The 21,370-nt window shown below is 44.4% G+C and overlaps 2 protein-coding genes across 3 annotated transcripts; both read right to left on the bottom strand.

The window, feature by feature from the left end:
• Positions 1-1,190: 1,190 nt before the first annotated feature.
• LOC139563495 (skin secretory protein xP2-like) lies at positions 1,191-2,747 on the bottom strand (the record flags this gene model as incomplete). Its single annotated transcript, XM_071382206.1, has 1 exon — positions 1,191-2,747. A coding segment is annotated over one exon (1,557 nt), but the record flags the coding sequence as incomplete, so codon positions are not given.
• On the bottom strand, positions 2,641-7,150 carry LOC139563683 (gastrula zinc finger protein XlCGF17.1-like). Of its 2 annotated transcripts, none has more exons than XM_071382538.1 (4): positions 6,956-7,150; positions 6,178-6,428; positions 5,251-5,364; positions 2,641-3,460 (listed from the first exon to the last, which is right to left on the bottom strand). In XM_071382538.1, exons 2-4 carry the CDS (start codon positions 6,275-6,277, stop codon positions 2,781-2,783), a joined length of 894 nt encoding a protein of 297 aa, XP_071238639.1. In that variant the 5' UTR covers positions 6,278-6,428; positions 6,956-7,150; the 3' UTR covers positions 2,641-2,780. The 2 variants fall into 2 exon arrangements, with proteins under 2 accessions (XP_071238639.1, XP_071238640.1); XM_071382539.1 differs by having other exon boundaries at positions 6,178-6,413.
• Positions 7,151-21,370: the final 14,220 nt, after the last annotated feature.

Below are 21,370 nucleotides of genomic sequence, written 5' to 3'. Positions count from 1 at the left end.
CAAACTGTAACCTGTGCCCCCTTCAATATACTTGACACATACAAAACAGGCTTTAAGCCTAAACTGTAACTTGTGCATCCCTTAATAGACTTGACACATACAAAACAGGCTTTAAGCCTAAACTGTAACCTGTGCCCCCCTCAATAGACTTGACACATACAAAACAGGCTTTAAGCCTAAACTGTAACCTGTGCCCCCCTCAATAGACTTGACACATACAAAACAGGCTTTAAGCCTAAACTGTAACCTGTGCCCCCTTCAATATACTTGACACATACAAAACAGGCTTTAAGCCTAAACTGTAAACTGTGCATCGCTCAATAGACTTGGCACATACAAACTGTAACCTGTGCCCCCTTCAATATACTTGACACATACAAAACAGGCTTTAAGCCTAAACTGTAACTTGTGCATCCCTTAATAGACTTGACACATACAAAACAGGCTTTAAGCCTAAACTGTAACCTGTGCCCACCTCAATAGACTTGACACATACAAACTGTAACCTGTGCCCCCCTCAATAGACTTGGCACATACAAACTGTAACCTGTGCCCACCTCAATAGACTTGACACATACAAAACAGGCTTTAAGCCTAAACTGTAACCAGTGCCCCCCTCAATAGACTTGGCACATTCAAACTGTAACCTGTGTCCACCTCAATAGACTTGGCACATACAAACTGTAACCTGTGCCCCCCTCAATAGACTTGGCACATACAAACTGTAACCTGTGTCCACCTCAATAGACTTGGCACATACAAACTGTAACCTGTGTCCACCTCAATAGACTTGGCACATACAAACTGTAACCTGTGCCCCCCTCAATAGACTTGGCACATACAAACTGTAACCTGTGCCCCCCTCAATAGACTTGGCACATACAAACTGTAACCTGTGCCCCCCTCAATAGACTTGGCACATACAAACTGTAACCAGTGCCCCCCTCAATAGACTTGGCACATACAAACTGTAACCTGTGTCCACCTCAATAGACTTGGCACATACAAACTGTAACCTGTGCCCCCCTCAATAGACTTGGCACATACAAACTGTAACCTGTGCCCCCCTCAATAGACTTGGCACATACAAACTGTAACCTGTGCCCCCCTCAATAGACTTGACACATACAAAACAGATGATATGGGATTGATACGTTTTGGAGGAAAGGATAATCTAACCGATTCCTCTTCTACTTAATGACGATTCCAGTGAACAAGAAACAGTGTATGGTTTGGCCGGCTGGGTTGACTGCTGGCCGGCTGGGATGACTGCTGGCCGGCTGGGATGACTGCTGGCCGGCTGGGATGACTGCTGGCCGGCGGGGATGACTGCTGGCCGGCGGGGATGACTGTTGGCCGGCGGGGATGATTGCTGGCCGGCTGGGATGACTGCTGGCCGGCTGGGATGACTGCTGGCCGGCTGGGATGACTGCTGGCCGGCTGGGTTGGCTGCTGGCCGGCTGGGATGGCTGCTGGCCGGCTGGGATGGCTGCTGGCCGGCTGGGATGACTGCTGGCCGGCTGGGATGACTGCTGGCCGGCTGGGTTGACTGCTGGCCGGCTGGGATGACTGCTGGCCGGCGGGGATGACTGCTGGCCGGCGGGGATGACTGCTGGCCGGCTGGGATGACTGCTGGCCGGCGGGGATGACTGCTGGCCGGCGGGGATGACTGCTGGCCGGCGGGGATGATTGCTGGCCGGCTGGGTTGACTGCTGGCCGGCTGGGTTGACTGCTGGCCGGCTGGGTTGACTGCTGGCCGGCTGGGATGACTGCTGGCCGGCTGGGATGACTGCTGGCCGGCTGGGATGGCTGCTGGCCGGCTGGGATGGCTGCTGGCCGGCTTGGGTTGGCTGCTGGCCGGCTGGGATGACTGCTGGCCGGCTGGGTTGACTGCTGGCCGGCTGGGTTGACTGCTGGCCGGCTGGGTTGACTGCTGGCCGGCAGGGTTGACTGCTGGCCGGCAGGGTTGACTGCTGGCCGGCTGGGTTGACTGCTGGCCGGCTGGGTTGACTGCTGGCCGGCTGGGTTGACTGCTGGCCGGCGGGGATGATTGCTGGCCGGCTGGGATGGCTGCTGGCCGGCTGGGTTGACTGCTGGCCGGCTGGGATGACTGCTGGCCGGCGGGGATGATTGCTGGCCGGCTGGGATGGCTGCTGGCCGGCTGGGATGGCTGCTGGCCGGCTGGGTTGACTGCTGGCCGGCTGGGTTGACTGCTGGCCGGCTGGGATGACTGCTGGCCGGCTGGGTTGACTGCTGGCCGGCTGGGTTGACTGCTGGCCGGCGGGGATGACTGCTGGCCGGCTGGGATGACTGCTGGCCGGCGGGGATGATTGCTGGCCGGCTGGGATGACTGCTGGCCGGCTGGGATGACTGCTGGCCGGCGGGGATGATTGCTGGCCGGCTGGGATGACTGCTGGCCGGCTGGGATGACTGCTGGCCGGCTGGGATGACTGCTGGCCGGCTGGGATGACTGCTGGCCGGCTGGGATGACTGCTGGCCGGCTGGGATGGCTGCTGGCCGGCTGGGATGGCTGCTGGCCGGCTTGGGTTGGCTGCTGGCCGGCTGGGATGACTGCTGGCCGGCTGGGTTGACTGCTGGCCGGCTGGGTTGACTGCTGGCCGGCAGGGTTGACTGCTGGCCGGCTGGGTTGACTGCTGGCCGGCAGGGTTGACTGCTGGCCGGCTGGGTTGACTGCTGGCCGGCTGGGTTGACTGCTGGCCGGCTGGGTTGACTGCTGGCCAAAAATGTATTGTTCAGTGCTGGTTGCCACCACATGACCTTCATATAACACAATGGTTAGCATGTTTCCGCAGGTGTCGTTCAAGATATGATGGGAATGGGAAACTCTTCCCGCAGTCAGAGCAGGAGTAAGGCTTCTCCCCTGTGTGAACTCTACGATGAGAGGTTAGATGACTTGATGTTGTGAAGCATTTCCCACAGTCAGAGCAGCAGTAAGGCTTCTCTCCAGAATGTTTTCGCAGGTGTCTTTCAAGATATGATGGGAATGGGAAACTCTTCTCACAGTGAGGACAGTGGTGAGGCTTCTCTCCAGTGTGTGTTCGCTGGTGCACGTTCAAACCACTCAGTTGAGAGAAACTCATCCCACAGACAGAGCAGGAATAAGGCTTCTCCCCAGAATGTTTTCGTAGGTGTCTTTCAAGATATGATGGGAATGGGAAACTCTCCTCACAGTGAGGACAGCGGTGAGGCTTCTCTCCAGTGTGTGTTCGCTGGTGCACGTTCAAACCACTCAGTTGAGAGAAACTCCTCCCACAGACAGAGCAGGAATAAGGCTTCTCTCCAGAATGTTTTCGAAGGTGTCTTTCAAGATATGATGGGAATGGGAAGCTCTCCTCACAGTGTGGGCAGTGGCGAGACCCCTTAGCTTTGCTCCCTTCCTGATGTTTCTTCCCTGATGCAGGAAATGTCTCGACTTGGTCAGAGGAGTTAGAGGTCTCTCCTGGGTGAATGACAACATAAAAACAGGTGAGCAGGTGCAGCACACATTCATAATCATTGGATCAAATTAAAAAGAAAGAAATGTGCCTGAAAAAGCATTACTGAAAAGGAGTTACATACTGTAGGTGTGTCTGTATCACCTGATGTACTTAACAAAAGGCACATCTCAATGGTTGGTCAAGGGTATAGAGCTTAACACAGGAACAGGAATTCAGCGGGATTTGTGAGATTCTGGCAGGTATGGGAGTGAAATTCTAGAGTCTAGTTCGGGACAGGACGGGACAGGATCAACAGTCCACAGGAACGGGCAGTACAGGAATAGTGTAAAGTTGCGTTTGCTTTTTAGGTGGAAATATGGCATGTGAGGAGCATTTCATATAAACAACAAATGTGTAGGGTAGGCCTAACATAGTTTACTTAATAAAAACGTACACAAAAATGTAAATCATTTCCACACTTCCCCTTCCGTCAGCTCACTGTTGCTCATCTAGGACCCATCACTAACATTAACATTAGAGCCAAGAAAGAAAAAAAATGTTTTACCTAAATTTGCTGGAGTTGCTTTGACAATGAAGGAACCAAGTAAACGGCTTGTAAAAAATGCTGCGGTTTAATCAAATAGGCTAACAACCGGAGAGAGCGACACACTGCCTGAGGCAGCGACACATAGCTGCTCATACTTCTAACAACTTTACCTTCAAACCAAATTGTTTGCACATTTAACTAAACCAATGCCATCAGAGGTGAAGAGTGAGATAAAAATAGATTGCCTTATGCAGTACTGGCCCTCAGGTTTTTAAATGTTGTACATGTTAATGTGTTGTAAATGTTCATATGTGCTCAAATGTAGGCCGGTGCTGTGCTGAGCCGTAGGCCGCAGTTTTATGCCGATGCTGTGCTCAGCTGTAGGCTACAGTTTAATGTGCTCAGTGATGAGCAGACCATCCTGCTAGGGTCTCTGTCCTCACCTCCAGCCTTAATACATCTACATTTAGGTCATTTAGAATACGCTCTTATCCAGAGAGACTTAGGTAAAACAACCACATAACTGTCGCATATTGCATTAATGAAATGTTCAATACTTGGTAAACCATAAACTATAAAAACATTTAGGTAATTTAATAAACTACTTGTATAGTTTTACTCGCCATTAGTCAGGAACTCCACACAAAATAATTATTCTGGGTGTGCGCCAGCTCATGTTTTAAATAATACTTGGTAAACCAACGCTTAAGGCCTACATATTTCTGCGGGCGAAAAAAAGAGCACGAGATGGGAGTGATTTTTATCAGGAAGGGACAGGAATGTTCCGGTGTTACAGAACTGTTGCAGGTTCAGGACAGTACAGGAAGAAAAACATTTGCCCGGACAAGGGAGGACAGGAAAGAATTTTCACTCCCGTGTCAACCTCTAGGTGTCCTCTGACATGGTAAACGTGTGGTTGTGGTGGGGTGCTCTTTTGTCCTCAATTGCTCCTCCATTGTTTCCACATGCATCTCCTTCAATTGCCAAACCTTAATTTCATAATTGTGTCTAAACATATTATTTCACCCTTATGTGCGTGTGTACTTTACTGAATTTATACTTGGAATATACTTCAAATCAAATGTTAGTGTTCACATACACATGTTCAGCAGATGTTATTGCGGGTGTAGCGAAATGCTTGTGCTTTACTTTTTTAACTGGAAAAGTTCAAAGATAGCTGGAGTGGGACTTAGAACCGTTAAATCAACTAATGTGTTCCTGGATCATCTGACGTGCCTAAAAATAGTACATCAAATCTGCTCTTACCATGATCAGCAGATTCCCCAATGTCTTCCTTCTGTTCATCATTAATGGTGACATTCAGCCCCAGTGTTTGACTGCTGCCTGCCAGCTCTACTGATGCCATGTCTGGACTCTCTCCTGTGTAAATGAGAATAGAAAAACGTGTCAAAATGTGACAAGTGCATTGCGTCTAAAACTAACATGTTGCATTCACTTGAGGAAATTAAATAAATACCAAAACCATGTAACAAAGTGGTTGGCGTGCAACTAAATAACCTAACTGTGTACTTGATATCTGCCTGGCTCGATCAACAACAGCCCCAGGTATCTTAAGTAAAAAATACAATTGGCATCTTAAAAATAATATTCTAATAAATCAGTCTCACTAAAAAGGCAAGTATATAAACCAGCTGGCACTGTGGCCTTCGAGGACCAGTGTAACCGCTGTTGATAAAACCTGGGATGTAATCTTAAGTGCACACGGTAGCAAACTGTTTGGCCAGTAACCGAAAGGTCGTAGAGTCGGATCCCCGAGCCAACTAGATGGAGGGGGGGGATCTGTCGATGTGCCCTTGAGCAAGGCAGATAAGAGCATCTGTTAAATATACTAAAATGTAAAGGTAAAAATGAATATGCGGTGTGTATAACAGTATCACAATGCAATGTACAGTGGTAGAAAAATTTGAATGAGCCATGTTGAGAATACAGTATTCTATATACATTACAATACCTTATGGACATATACAAGGAACCAAACAGAAGCAAAAGGAACGAAACAGGAAGGGACCTACCTGAATTTATCCAATAAAAACTCTTATTTACATTGTAAACGGTTTCTGTTGTAAACGTTTTGCAATAGACCCAAGGTTTTGCTACATTCTGCAACTAATGAATACATCCCTGCTCCCTTACCTTGGTTGTAAACGCTGTTGATAAAACCTGCTCTCTTACCTGGGTAATCATCACATTCCCAAATCTTCACTTCCTCTTCTTTATCTTTCGTGATGATATTCAGCCGGAGTGTTTGACTACTGTCTTTCACCGAAGCCATTTCTCCTGCGGTGCCCAGGGAAGTCCTTTGTCACAATCAGGACCCCAGTCAATATAGGCTTGGGCTCAGTTTGGATGGAGAACGGCAGGCTAGTTATCTTCACTCTCCTTAAGTAAAGACCAGATAGATAATCAACCTGTAAAACAAAAACCTGTATAACATGCAGGGCTGTTATGTAATTTAGTGACTTGCTATCTAGTTAGCACACATAGCCCTTGTTTTCTGATGTAGACAGTGATTTAATCAGTGTTGCTACGCTAATTTAGTTACCTGTACCGGGTCTCAGCTGGATAAGCTACAAAATAAAGTCTCAAATTGCAAGATAACCGTAGTTAGCTAACGTTATTTGGAGTTAGGGTTTTCGCTTCAAGTTATTGCTAGCTAGATATTGTTAGCTAGCAATATGTTATTTGGGGTTTCGCCACAATTTATTGCTAGTTAGCTAACGTTAGTTAGCTACATATTTACCTATTTTGATAAAGTATGTGATGGCATTTGTTTTTCAATTGATAAACTTTAGCAAATTGTTGTGTAACATTACCCAGTCCTTGCGGTTTAGTCTAGAAGGGACACTGCTTTTATTAAAATTCACTTTTATTCAAATTTAACGTTAACGTTACTTGACCAGGCCTTGCCTGGCCATTTGCCCTGCAAGACTCCTCGAACGGGCGTTCTTACCTGAGGCCTTGCTTCGCTAAAACGGAATCATAAATGCTTTTTGTGTACTGGATTAAGTTATGTGTCCATTGTTTATCGAATACAGTATTACTTATGGCTTAATATCTCCTACAAAAAAGATAAAAACAAACGCGATGGCAATTTTCACATCTTCTTTTTCGACAGACTGGGCTTGTCAAACTACACAAACGTAGAGGTACGCCACCTGTGTGCGGGAGTGTGCATCGCTTGCCGTTTTACACTCACTCAGAACTGACCATATAATTAATCAACTTCATTATGTTGTATTCCTCACCAAACTTAAGAGATAAAACAATTACTCTGCATAATTGACTCTGCATATAACATATAATAATAGAATACACAATTGTATTTAACATTTTAATTAGATCTGTGATAGTTTATTTATTGACTGGTATGTCCTGTCTGCACTACCATTACAATTATCAGAGAAAGAAAATCATTTGGGCCTTAGTAGTTGCTCAGTGTAACATTGTTGACAGTATATTGACATTTTATTCACAGTACACTCACACAAAAAAAATGCTTTGGGGCACCATTTGTGCCTGTAGGGGAACCCTGTAAAAAAAAGAAGGTTCCAGATCTAACCATTTAAGATCAGATAAAACACCTTGGTGATGGAGGAGGCAGAGAAGGTGACCGTGGTCACCATAGAGGAGTCAGCTGACTAGGGGCCTGTGGTGATGGAGGAGGCAGAGAAGGTGACCGTGGTCAACATAGAGGAGTCAGCTGACTAGGGCCCCGTGGTGATGGAGGAGGCAGAGAAGGTGACCGTGGTCACCATAGAGGAGTCAGCTGACTAGGGGTCTGTGGTGATGGAGGCAGAGAAGGTGACCGTGGTCACCATAGAGGAGTCAGCTGACTAGGGGTCTGTGGTGATGGAGGCAGAGAAGGTGACCGTGGTCACCATAGAGGAGTCAGCTGACTAGGGGTCTGTGGTGATGGAGGAGGCAGAGAAGGTGACCGTGGTCACCATAGAGGAGTCAGCTGACTAGGGGCCTGTGGTGATGGAGGCAGAGAAGGTGACCGTGGTCAACATAGAGGAGTCAGCTGACTAGGGGTCTGTGGTGATGGAGGCAGAGAAGGTGACCGTGGTCACCATAGAGGAGTCAGCTGACTAGGGGTCTGTGGTGATGGAGGAGGCAGAGAAGGTGACCGTGGTCACCATAGAGGAGTCAGCTGACTAGGGGCCTGTGGTGATGGAGGCAGAGAAGGTGACCGTGGTCAACATAGAGGAGTCAGCTGACTAGGGCCCCGTGGTGATGGAGGAGGCAGAGAAGGTGACCGTGGTCACCATAGAGGAGTCAGCTGACTAGGGGTCTGTGGTGATGGAGGAGGCAGAGAAGGTGACCGTGGTCACCATAGAGGAGTCAGCTGACTAGGGGTCTGTGGTGATGGAGGAGGCAGAGAAGGTGACCGTGGTCACCATAGAGGAGTCAGCTGACTAGGGGCCTGTGGTGATGGAGGCAGAGAAGGTGACCGTGGTCAACATAGAGGAGTCAGCTGACTAGGGCCCCGTGGTGATGGAGGAGGCAGAGAAGGTGACCGTGGTCACCATAGAGGAGTCAGCTGACTAGGGGTCTGTGGTGATGGAGGAGGCAGAGAAGGTGACCGTGGTCACCATAGAGGAGGGAACTGATCCCAATTAGGGCAGGTAAGCGAGAAAGCTGAATCTTAAAACAGAAATAACACTTGTGACTCCGTCGACCACGTGCGACGGCAGTAAGCATTAATTCACATAGACAGCGTAGTGTATGCCAGCGTAATTGTCAGGAAAAGTCATTATAAAAAGTTGTATTCTCTTTTTAAATCGAAGTTGCCTCATTCCTCGAGTTTTCCAGACATAGCCTAGGTTACATGCCCTGACATAAACAGGAGTAGCTGAGATGGCGCCGAAGAGGATGGCATATGTTTTATATGCTCCTAACCAACTGTGCTATTTTGTTAGTTTTTTTGCGTTGTTTGTAACTTTATTTTAAACTTATTTTGTACATAATGTTGCTGCTAGGGTTAGCTACGTCTGGTAAGACAAGGGGTGGGGGTGTGTGTCTATTTGCCAATAACAGCTGGTGCGCAATGTCTAATATTAAAGAAGTCTTTAGGTATTGCTCGCCTGAGAGTACCTTATGATAAGCTGTAGACCACACTATCTACCAAGAGAGTTCTCATCTATATTCTTCGTAGCCGTCTATTTACCACCACAGACCGATGCTGGCACTCAGACCGCACTCAGCCAACTCTATAAGGCCATAAGCAAACAAGAAAATGCTCATCCTGCAGCGGCGCTCCTAGTGGCCGGGGACTTTAATGCAGGCAAACTTAAATTCGTTTTGCCTCATTTCTACCAGCATGTCACATGTGTAACCAGAGGAAAAAAACACCCTTCATTTGGCAAATCTGACCATAATTCTATCCTCCTTACTTACAATCAAAAACTAATGCAGGAAGCACCAGTGACTCGCTCAATAAGGAAGTGGTCAAATGATGTGGATGCTACGCTACAGGACTGTTTTGCTAGCACAGACTGGAAAATGTTCTGGGATTCAGCCAATGGCATTGAGGAGTATACCACCTCAGTCATTGGCTTCATCAATAAGTGCATCGATGACGTCGTCCCCACAGTGACCGTACGTAATATCCCAACCAGAATCCATGGATTACAGGCAACATCCGCATCGAGCTAAAGGCTAGAGCTGCTGCTTTCAAGGAGCGGGACACTAATTCGGATGCTTATAAGAAATCCTGCTATGCACTCAGATGAACCAGCAAACAAGCAAAGTGTCAATACTGGATTAAGAATGAATCCTACTACTCTGACGCTCGTCGGATGTGGCAGGGCTTGAAAGCCTTTTATGCTCGCTTTGAGGCAAGCAACACTGAAGCATGCACAAGAGCACCAGCTGTTCTGGATGACTGTGTGATAACGCTCTCGGTAGCCGTTGTGAGCAAGACCTTTAAGCAGGTCAACATTCACAAAGCCGCGGGGCCAGACAGATTACCAGGATGTGTACTCAAGCATGCATGAACCAACTGGCAAGTGTCTTCAATGACATTTTCAAACTCTCCCTGACCAAGTCTGTAATACCTAATGGTTTCAAGTAGACCACCATCGTCCCTGTGCCCAAGGAAGCGAAGGTAACCTACCTAAATAATTAAGCGCGTAGCACTCACGTCTGTAGCCATGAAGTGCTTTGAAAGGCTGGTCATGGCTCACATCAACAAAATCAAATCAGACTTACAGTGAAATGCTTACTTACGAGCCCCTAACCAACAATGCAGTTTTTTTTTTTAAATACGGAGAAGAATCATAAATAAAAGTAACAAGTTATTAAAGAGCAGCAGTAAAATAACAATAGGGAGACTATATACAGGGGGGTACCGGTACAGCCGGTTAGCTGAGGTAATATGTACATGTAGATAGAGTTATTAATGTGGCCCAAATGCCCAAATGCCCAAAGCCCAAATGGGACAAAAGGTCCAGCTATGCCCTGCTGGTTTCATGGTCTTCCGACAACGATGAGACAGCCTATAGGGAGGAGGTCAGAGAACTGGCAGTGTGGTGCCAGGACAACAACTTCTCCCTCAACGTGAGCTAGACAAAGGAGCTGATCGTAGACTACAGGAAAAGGTGGGCCGAACAGGCCCCCATTAACATTGACGGTGCTGTAGTTGAGCGGGTCGAGAGTTTCAAGTTCCTTGGTGTCTACATCACCAACAAACTATCATGGTCCAAACACACCAAGTCAGCTGTGAAAGGGTTACGACAAAACCTTTCCCCCCTCAGGAGACTGAAAAGATTTGGCATGGGTCTCCTGATCCTCAAAAAGTTCAACATCTGCACCATCGAGAGCATCCTGACCGGTTGCATCACCGCCTGCTCGGCATCTGACCATAAGGCTCTACAGAGGGTAGTGCGAATGGCCCAGTACATCACTGGGGCCAAGCTTCCTGCCATCCAGGACCTATAAAATAGGCGGTGTCAGAGGAAAGCCCATAAAATTGTCAGAGACTCCAGTCACCCAATTCATAGACTGTTCTCTCTGCTACCGCACTGCAAGCGGTCCCGGAGCGCCAAGTCTAGAACCAAAAGGCTCCTGATGGGTGTCACCTTGGAGTCATGATAGGAGCTGCACCAAATGAGTGATGTATTATAATAATTGATTATGCTTATGTTGTATTAATAGAAGGGGAGGGGTTATAAGACCCCTCCCCCACTACATTTATAGGGTCCTGGACCACAGATTAGCATTATATGCATTATAAGGTTTAATATTGTTCCACAGTTCTTTTCTAGTCTCTGCCTCTTATAAGAAATGTTCTGAGCAGATGTGTGAGACATTGCAGTCAAAACTGTGTGTCTGTGAGAAAGCGCCTCAAGGCTAAAAGAGATACATAGACACAGACCCCCCCTGGGGATTTAATAGACAAGAGACAAGTCAGACACACCACTCTAAGCCACTCGTGAATGGATAATTACTGCTGAGCCCTTAGAAAAAACTGGAACTATTGTTCTCTCCTGCAAGTTTGTATAACTGTATATGCGTGGGCTTGGTCTCATGAGTAGAAGGTGTTGACGTAGGCAGTTACATCACTTTGATCTTTTTTATTTTGCAGAACTGACTCTGAAACATGCGTGCTGTGTTTCCGTTGCCAACTTCTGCCTGCAATAGCATTAATAAAGGTTTGATTGATTTACTTACAGAAGATATTGTCTGATTGCTGATTTCCCCAATAAGTCAATGATTGACGAGGAACAAGGAACTTACCCCGACACTCCTTAACAGCTTCTACCCCCCCAAGCCATAAAACTGATGAACAATTAATCAAATGGCCACCGGACTAATTACATTGACCCCTCCCCTCCATTTGTTTTGTACACTGCTGCTACTCGCTGTTTATTATCTATGCATAGTCACTTCACCCCTACCTACATGTACAAATTACCTCAAATAACCTGTACCCCAGCACACTGACTCGGTACCGGTACCCCCTGTATATAGCCTCATTATTGTTATTTTGTTACTTTTAATAAATAAAGTTTGATTTGTTTTGGTTGTATGGATTATTATTCAAATAGGTATCCCAGCCAATTTGTCAGATAAACCATAGCCAACAGCTCAAAATATTTTTTTTAACCATACAACTTTACTTAGCAAAGTAGGGACGATCATGACAATTCCTTGAATTCTCTTTCTAAAACAAACACTCAATCTCTATTTTTTTTTATTTAACTAGGCAAGTCAGTTAAGAACAAACTCTTATTTACAATGAAGGCCTACTGGAAAACAATGGGTTAACTACCTTGTTCAGGGGGAGAACTACAGATTTTTTACCTTGTCGGCTCTGGGATTTGACCCATCAACCTTTTGGTTACAGGCCCAGGTTAAACTAGATGTGATTCGTTTGAACCCCTTCGTTTGAACTGTACGATCAAATCGGCTGTAAGCAACAAGGTCAAGAAAATGACATTGACAATGTTTTATATATATATATTTTGTTTTACCTTTATTTAACCAGGCATGAATGTGTTATAAACACAATCCAGTTTCTAAATGTAGAATAGCGTTGCATTCATAAATTTCTTCATAAGCACTAGTCTATACATGATGTTGGCTTGCAGGTAAACTTATTTACACTAAATATACACTTTTTAACTGACCTTCACAAGCATGTTGACATTTATTGTCATCGGTCTTGTCCTGGAGACAGAACTGAGCTATTTCCCCTTAGATAGGCCAGCTGGCTATAGTGTAAAAGTTAATGCTATTATTCAGTAAACAGGCGAAACTGTTCAATTTTCTGTAAACAGTTCAATTATATGTCACCTGTATCACATTCTGTAACATAAAAGTCTCCAATCAATAATTTAAGGCACCAGAATATCTAATTGCAAGGAATTTTGTGTATTGTTCCACACATAAGGGGCAAAAAAAAAGTAGCTGAATTTCCCAAATCTGTGGCGACAAAGGGATGTCCAGAGTTAAATTAGGATATTAAGATTTGGTTCTGTAACATGAACAATTCTCAGGTCAATAAACTGCAAACATGTGTATAGGGCATACATTCACTAGCTGACAATAAAAGTCATACTTAAATCGGTATTTTTCAGGTATTTTTTTTTTTGTGTTGTTATAGTTTGTACCACTGACACGATTGCCTCTACACAAAACATTTGTACGTGACCGTTCTGTAACGTTGAGCCCTGCTGAACAGGTCCCCGTATTTTTAGTAAAGCTCGCAATTGCTTGTATTACTACTAGAATTACAGGAAATAAATTGTACATTTTACCAGTTATGATCATAACAACAACCAAGTCTCTGACATATCAAGGTGGAGAATGTACTGCAGAGCTCTCTCTTAGTAATAATGGAGAATGGTTAACATGCACTTCGAACAGACATCTATCTATGGGTTGTCTTCTTTGTCTTTTGGGTCACTGCTGTGCCCTCACCGTACGGTTACGTCGCGTGACGTCACGTGACGTTGATACTCCTTTGTAGGAAGGGTATCATGTTGACTCAGAGGCTATTATTTTATTTTTTGTAAAGCATTTGATACATTTCAACACAAATTACTAATACATTCGTTGTACTGTACACTTTTGGTTTCGGGACTAGTTTGTCTCTGTTATTGATATGTTTTATAAAGATATTAATAGTTCTGTTATGATTAATCGTAACACATCTAAAATATTTAATATTCACCGTAGTGTACGCAAGGGTTGCCCTATGTCAGCTTTCTTATTCATTTTAGTTGTAGAATTACTATCTATTTTCATTTTAAACAATGCTGAATTAAAAGGTATTTCAATATTTAACAAAAAAAATATCTTAATTAGCAGATGATAACTCTCTTTCTGTCACGCCCTGACCAGAGTTTGCTTTGTATGTTTTATGTTTTGTTTGGTCAGGGTGTGATCTGAGTGGGCATTCTATGTTGTATGTCTGGTTTGTCTATTTTTATGTGTTTGGCCTGACCACCTGAGACAGGTGTTTTGCGTTGTCTCTGATTGGGAACCATATTTAGGTAGCCTGTTTTGTATTGTGGGTTGTGGGTGATTGTCTATGTTATGTTGCATGTTAGCACAGTGTTTATATAGCGGTCACGTTCGTTTTGTTGTTTTTTTTGTTTAGGTGTTCTTCATTAAATATAGAATGTATTCAAACCACGCTGTGCTTTGGTCCGCTTCTTACGACGATCGTGACAGTTTCTAAAAGACAAGGATCAAGTTGCTATTGCACTTAATATTATCAAATCATTCTCTTCTGCTTCTGGTCTGTAACTTCATTTAAATAAATGCAATATATTGTCCCTGCTTCATAACTCAAATTACCAATCTGTTGAGAATATTCCAGTGAAAGATCATGTGAAATATTTAGCGGTGCACATGGCGAAAAACGTTATTGTCCGTCAACATCTCAATTTCTCTCAGAGATGAAAGAAAACAAAATCCATCTTTAAAAACTGGCTTTAATAATCGTCCAAAGCAGAAGGTCTGTCACGTTGTCTACCCTACTCTATCTCTATCTGTAGCTGATCAAACTAGCAAGGATATCAACAAACCTTTTCTAGACTGTACATGGAAAAATAAAGAACGCAAATTTAAGAAGTCTGTAATATCAAACCAAAGAGCTGATGGTGGGCTTGACGTTGTCACGGTTCCACCTGTCACCACAGAGCGGCAGAGACCGTCTTTTAGACAATAATGACAGGTGGTTTCTATCCCTTATTATGATTTCCCTTTAAGAAATGTGTGTTTTCGGTTTCCCTTTGCAGTAGCTTGATTCGTTTGCCATATGCGTTTGTCTCCTGAGTTTCTAGCACTAGTGTTTGTTGGTTTCCTAGTGTTACTGGAATTCTTCTGTTACCGTTTCTCAGTAAAGTATTTTCGTTTATCTGGTCTCTTCTCTGCTCCTGGGTCCAACCTCATATCGTCACAGAAGTACTGTTTGATATCAACAATACCTTTAAAAGTAAATTGGATAAAACAAATATGTATGCTTAGCTCTGAAATCTATATGGTACTTCATACTTAATTATTACATTTTTGTGAATGTGCAACTATTCTCCAGCAAAATTACCCATCAAACTGTCCAAAGATTCACGAACAAGCCCTTTCAGCCTGGAAACGATGTTATGTCCACAACTTCTCCCCATACAAGGCACTTTTGTGGAACAACAAAGATATTGTTAAAAAAAAAAAAAGTATTTGTCCTTCCCTAAGTGGTTGAATTATTGATTTATTTGGTAAAGAAAGAAAAATACTCTCTTATAGGTAGTTCTTAGAAGCATATAACTTCTCAATACATTATAAAATAATTTAATTATATATCCAAAGCAATACCTTCAGGACTTACTCAATGAAATCTCATTTGTGTTTTGGAGAACATGTCTAGATAAATGCACAATTTATGTTAGAAGGTTTCCCCCTGCTGGATAAGAAATGTAATAATATATACATTTTTAACTCCAAGAACAAGATCTCTCCTAGAGGAACATTATTCTGGAGTGCATATATTACTGAAATTGAATGGAAGAAAGCTTTGTTGCTCCCTCACACATTTGTAAATCAAATCAAATCAAGTAAAATAAACTCACTTTAAAATCTTGCACAAAATGCAATAAGTTGTCTAAATTCATGGATTTAGAGGACATGCCTTTTCTGTGATAAAGAAGGGGAAACTATTACACCATTTTTTTATGATTTTGACTCTGTGAAGTTGTTTTGAAACGAGTGAGTTTTTAAATTCATCAATAAGACTCATGTACTTACAATGAAAGATGTAATATGTTATTTTTAAAATGAAAACAAAACTACTGAATTAGTTGTTCATTTCTTCATTCTCTCGGGTAAATTGTATATACACACAAAAAAAATTGAAATCTATCCCCAAATGCAATATATTTTTACTTGAAATCCAATACGAAATTAAATATCTAGAATTAGTCAATAACAACAACAACACTGTATTCTTTCAACTCTATCATAGGTTTGTAACTGTAACCCCTGACCTTATTTTATCTACTTTAATTTAGGTACTTTAACTTTTGAAAGTCAATTATTGTGATGAATTGTTTTTACTTCAATGTTATTTTATGTTTCTTCAGAGAAAATATTATTGTAGTAATGTCCTATGTTTTTATGTTATTGTATTGTAATTTGTAATTTATTCTTTTTTTTAATTAGAAAGGAAGTTTATCATGTGATCCTGTCAGATGTGTGTTACTACTTTTTGATAGTGTTCATAAATTATTGTAGTTGCATCTGTCTTTAATTTAAATCACGTTTACGTTTGCTTATGCAATATCCGTTTTTGTTTTTATTATGTATGCAAAAATGATGACACGTTTTTTTACCCTAAACCGGATAAGTTGTGAACTACAAATATGGCGACGTTTTGTAGTTTCATTTTCTGACCCTTACCCTATTCGGGTTCTTATCAATATATTCGCCAATATCATTGTAATATGCCTATAAATCGATATTTACCTTCATTAAAACCTATATAATGTTGTGCTGCATCAGCACATGCCAACTCAATGTTAAAATTGGTGCACTTTTTAAAAAGTGTTTTTCAGTCCTTAATATTTAACTTTGAAATGTGGGAGCCTCATGATTTAATTAGGTTCCCTTAGTTAACCTTCATGTCAAATAATGTTGGGATATATTCACCAGTTCTTGACTTACAAATCATTAAAGTACGGGATAAATTGCACCTTTGGGGGGCGCTACTGAGCACCCCATGGCCACCAGGGGTATGAGATTTCACAAATATTTCTGATTCCTCCCAAATATATTTTGTGCTAAGTCACAAGTCTGAGCTACAAAAACAGAATTTTGGGGATTCCATGACTAGACATGGCTTGTTAAAATAGAAGGTTTTCTAGGGGTGTATAGAGGTTCATGGCAGAAAACATGTATATCTATGTAAATGTTTATAAAAACATGTTTTATATTGACATTTGAGCCTTGAGAACCTCTGAAAAATACTATTTAAACATTCATCAACCTTTATATGGCCATTCAACCCCTATATCCATTATTCACATAATGGCCATAACCACACCTCTATTGCCATGGTTTTCAGCACAGCATATTTCTGATAAACAAGACAGATATGTACTGAATTCTCACTGCCTAACCAAATACAGCAGCTGGGCCATGAGTTGGCTTTCACCTTCAGAAAATACCTCTGTTAACCCCAAGCAGATAAACACACCTGTCGCAAAATATGCCACATGTCAATATGATGCAGTGGTAGCCTACAGAACCCAAGCAGCATGTCAATATGATGCAGTGGTAGCCTACAGAACCCAAGCAGCATGTCAATATGATGCAGTGGTAGCCTACAGAACCCAAGCAGCATGTCAATATGATGCAGTGGTAGCCTACAGAAAGAATGCACGTAAGGTAATGAACATACTAGCATGGTAGGCTATATATACAGCATATAAGCTATGATGATATACACTTAGGCCTATATGTATTTTAATCTATACAGTAGCTACACCTAGCCTATTACAGGCCTATAATAAACTCCTCTATGAAGATGTGCTTATTGTCGCATATAGCCCTATATTGCGTGGCCTATTTGAAGGTCAGTCGGCCATATAATAAGCTATAGCCTAATAAGTTGTTACCTGTTACAAATGGTAAGAGCAGCTGGGTAGCTGGTTACAAATGGTAACAGGAGCCCCTGAGCGGCATAAAAAGTGTACCACTGTATCAGCCCCCATTTTCAAAACGCCCTAATTCTTCATGACATCCCTGGCGCAGGTTCACTGATGTCAGGAATTTGACTACAAAGTCAATCTAAGTATTTACTTTACAAAATGCTTTATTTCCATCCCTTTTGCTGATTGTTTTCTCATAACTCACAGTAAAATCACTAGGCCTACTAAAGTTGTTCAGACCGATCCACTGCTCGTAACCTGCAGTATATCAATCAGCATTGTGCCAGGTTCCTATCTTAGTAGGTTATATTTTTTGTGAACTGTATACTATATGTTTTTTATACCATAAATATATCAACTGACATCAATTCATTTTGGTAAAAAAAAAAAACGGTCAAATCACGTGCGGCTGTAAATAGGGATACGTTATTGTCCTTCATCAGCCAGTAAGCTTCAATAGGACACATGGAACGCGCCCCTATGTCCCACCATTTGAAATGATGGCGTAGGGTACAATGCCCTGCTGAAGTATATGGGTTAGGTAACAGTACATTCCACACAGTATCAGATTTTCATTGAAACAGTCCCATTAAGACCAACGACTCTTTTGCATCTCAAAATGACACAAAAATCCCAAATCACAGCAGCGTAGAAAATATAACAACAAACAACACAATCATGAAGAGCAACCACATTCGTCAGTAAAAAGGTCCACAACCACATTCTGAGTAGCTGATGATGATGTCGCCATATTATAGAACTGGAAGAAACAGAAGAAAGGAGGAAACATGGCAACAAATGCGCTAAGATGAGACATACCTTCACCACTAGCGCTTCATCTGGCAAATTACATTTCCCTGAATGGGTTCAGAAGGTGACGGGTCAAGGGTCAACTTGGGAAGACAAGGCTGCTCCTGAGGGAGGTGGTGGCGGCCTTCTCCCTCTCCTGCGGGAGAGAGAGAGAGACTGAGAGAAAGAGGTAGAGGTGGTGTATGATTTCAGATAGCATAGCAGTCGTCATCTGAGCTCTCAGCAAAAGGACTTCTACCTTCATCTGAGTTCTCATCTTCATCAGAGTAATCAAAAAATTGCCCTCAGTTTAATAAAATGTTTTACATGAGATCAATTAATAACTTAGGTCATGGATACATTTGATCATAAACATGGTCTGATGTGTTTGACTAGTGCATTTTCTTTCACAAATCAGTTTTACTGCTTAATGAATAATATGTTCGAGGTCATATTGTTGTTGGGCCTTACCTGTCAAACAGAGAGGTAGTGCTTCCTCTGTTTCACACTGAGGTTAAGCCCCTCAGGCTTCTGGAGTTGCCACGTCTGTCACGACTTCCACCAAAGGTGGCTGCTCTCCCTGTTCGGCCGGTGCTCGGCGGTCGTCGTCGCCGGCCTACTAGCTGCCACCGATCCATTTTTCCTTTTCATTTGTGTCTGTCTGTTGTTGTTATCACCTGTGTCTGATTAGTTAATTTCGGTGGGTTTATTAGCCTCCGCTGCCTGCTAGTCTTTGTGCGGGATTATTTTGCTGTGTTATCTCTGTTAGGGGTGCGTATTTGCTCTGTTAGGGGTGCGTGTTATCTCTGTTAGGGGTGCGTGTTTGCTCTGTTAGGGGTGCGTGTTTGCTCTGTTAGGGGTGCGTGTTATCTCTGTTAGGGGTGCGTGTTATCTCTGTTAGGGTTGCGTGTTATCTCTGTTAGGGGTGCGTGTTATCTCTGTTAGGGGTGCGTGTTTGCTCTGTTAGGGGTGCGTGTTTGCTCTGTTAGGGGTGCGTGTTTGCTCTGTTAGGGGTGCCTGTTTGCTCTGTTAGGGGTGCGTGTTTGCTCTGTTAGGGGTGCGTGTTATCTCTGTTAGGGGTGCGTGTTATCTCTGTTAAGGGTGCGTGTTTGCTCTGTTAGGGGTGCGTGTTATCTCTGTTAGGGGTGCGTGTTATCTCTGTTAGGGGTGCGTGTTATCTCTGTTAGGGGTGCGTGTTATCTCTGTTAGGGGTGCGTGTTTGCGCCACAGGGTCTTTTCCCTCACAGTCGTTGTACCGTTGTTACTGTGTTAGGAGTAGAGGTTTCTCCTCCGTGTGTTTCGTGATTTTCCCCGCCTGTTGTTGATGGGTTGGGACTTATAATAAACGACTGTGCAAACTGGAATTCCTTGCTCTCCTGCTCCTAACTCCTGCACCTACCTCTTCTTAGGAGGCACCTAACAGAATCCCGCACCGTAATTAAATGGAGTCAGCAGGAGCTGACGCGCTCTCCACTTCCATGGAGGAGCGCGTGCAACACCATCACCGGAGAGATGGGAGAGGGGTGGCCTTCCTAGCCCACCACCAGCCACACTCCAACCAGCACCACCACCTTCTCTGATGTTGTCCGGCCCCAGCGGTATTCGGCCCGCGCTCCCGAGGGTGTACGATGGGACGGCGGCCGGGTGCAAGGGGTTCCTGCTCCAACTGGAGTTTTACCTGGGAATTGTTCACCCGGCTCCTTCGGGAAGTGAGAGCATGAACGCCCTCGTCTCCTGCCTGTCAGGCAAAGCTCTGGAGTGGGCCAACGCGGTCTGGGATGGACCAGACTCGGCGAGGGACCACCACCCAGAGTGGTGAACGTCTGTTCCATCTACGGCAGGAGACGAGGAGCGCACAAGACTTTGCTCTGGAGTTCAGGACCTTGGCCGCTGGCGCAGGGTGGAATGACAGGGCCCTGATTGACCACTATCGGTGCAGTTTACGGGAGGACGTCCTCAGGGAGATAGCATGCAGAGACGCTATCCTCACCCTGGACCAGCTAGTGGACATGTCCATAAGGTTGAACAACTTGCTGGCTACACGCAGGCGTCCCGATCGGGTCCTGTTGGTTCCACCCCCCAGCGCCTCCGCGCCAACCCCCATGGAGTTAGGGGGTGCTGCAGCGAGTGCGATCGGAGGAGGAGCCCCTTCCTGCACTAGGTGTGGTTGGAGAGGGCACACTGCCAACCGGTGCTGGAGGGACTCGTCTGGAAGTCGAGACGGCAGGCCGAGCACTGTTCGGACACCCCAGGTGAGTCAGCACCAGGCTCACCCAGAGCCCCCTGTTGGTCACATGTATGTGTTGATTTCTTTCCCTGAGTTTTCCCCCCATTCCCAGCATAAGGCGCTAGTAGATTCAGGCGCAGCGGGGAATTTTATGGACCGCGGTTTCGCGCATAGGTTAGGGATTCCCCTGGTTCAGATGGACAAACCCTTCCGCGTGCACTCCCTAGATAGTCGACCGTTAGGGTCAGGGGTGGTCAGGGAGGCCACGGCTCCACTGGACATGGTGACGCAGGGGGGGGTCATAAGGAGCGGATTAGTCTCTTCCTCATTGATTCCCCTGAGTTTCTGGTGGTGCTGGGGATTCCCTGGTTGGCCTTTCACGACCCCACTATTTCGTGGCAACAGAGGGCTCTAAAGGGGTGGTCAGAGGAGTGCTCAGGTAGGTGTGTGGGAGTTTCCATCGGTGCAACGACGGTGGAGAGTCCAGACTAAATCTCCACCGTGCGCATTCCCCCCGAATGTGCCGATTTGGCTATCGCCTTCTGCTCATTGTATTTTCTTACACTGTAAAATATGTTAGTACGCCACATCTAAATGCCGAAGTTGATTAGTCAATGGGCCAAGTGAAATTAGCTCGTTGATTTGTTTGTACATTTGTTTTGACAAATTGAGGTCATTGTAAATATTAAGACAGAAACTGCTG

This window comes from Salvelinus alpinus, chromosome 34, assembly GCF_045679555.1.
Source record: "Salvelinus alpinus chromosome 34, SLU_Salpinus.1, whole genome shotgun sequence".
Lineage (NCBI taxonomy): Eukaryota > Metazoa > Chordata > Actinopteri > Salmoniformes > Salmonidae > Salvelinus > Salvelinus alpinus.
The sequence above is the reverse complement of the archived record's forward strand: the minus strand, read 5'-3'. Positions and strand labels throughout refer to the sequence as shown.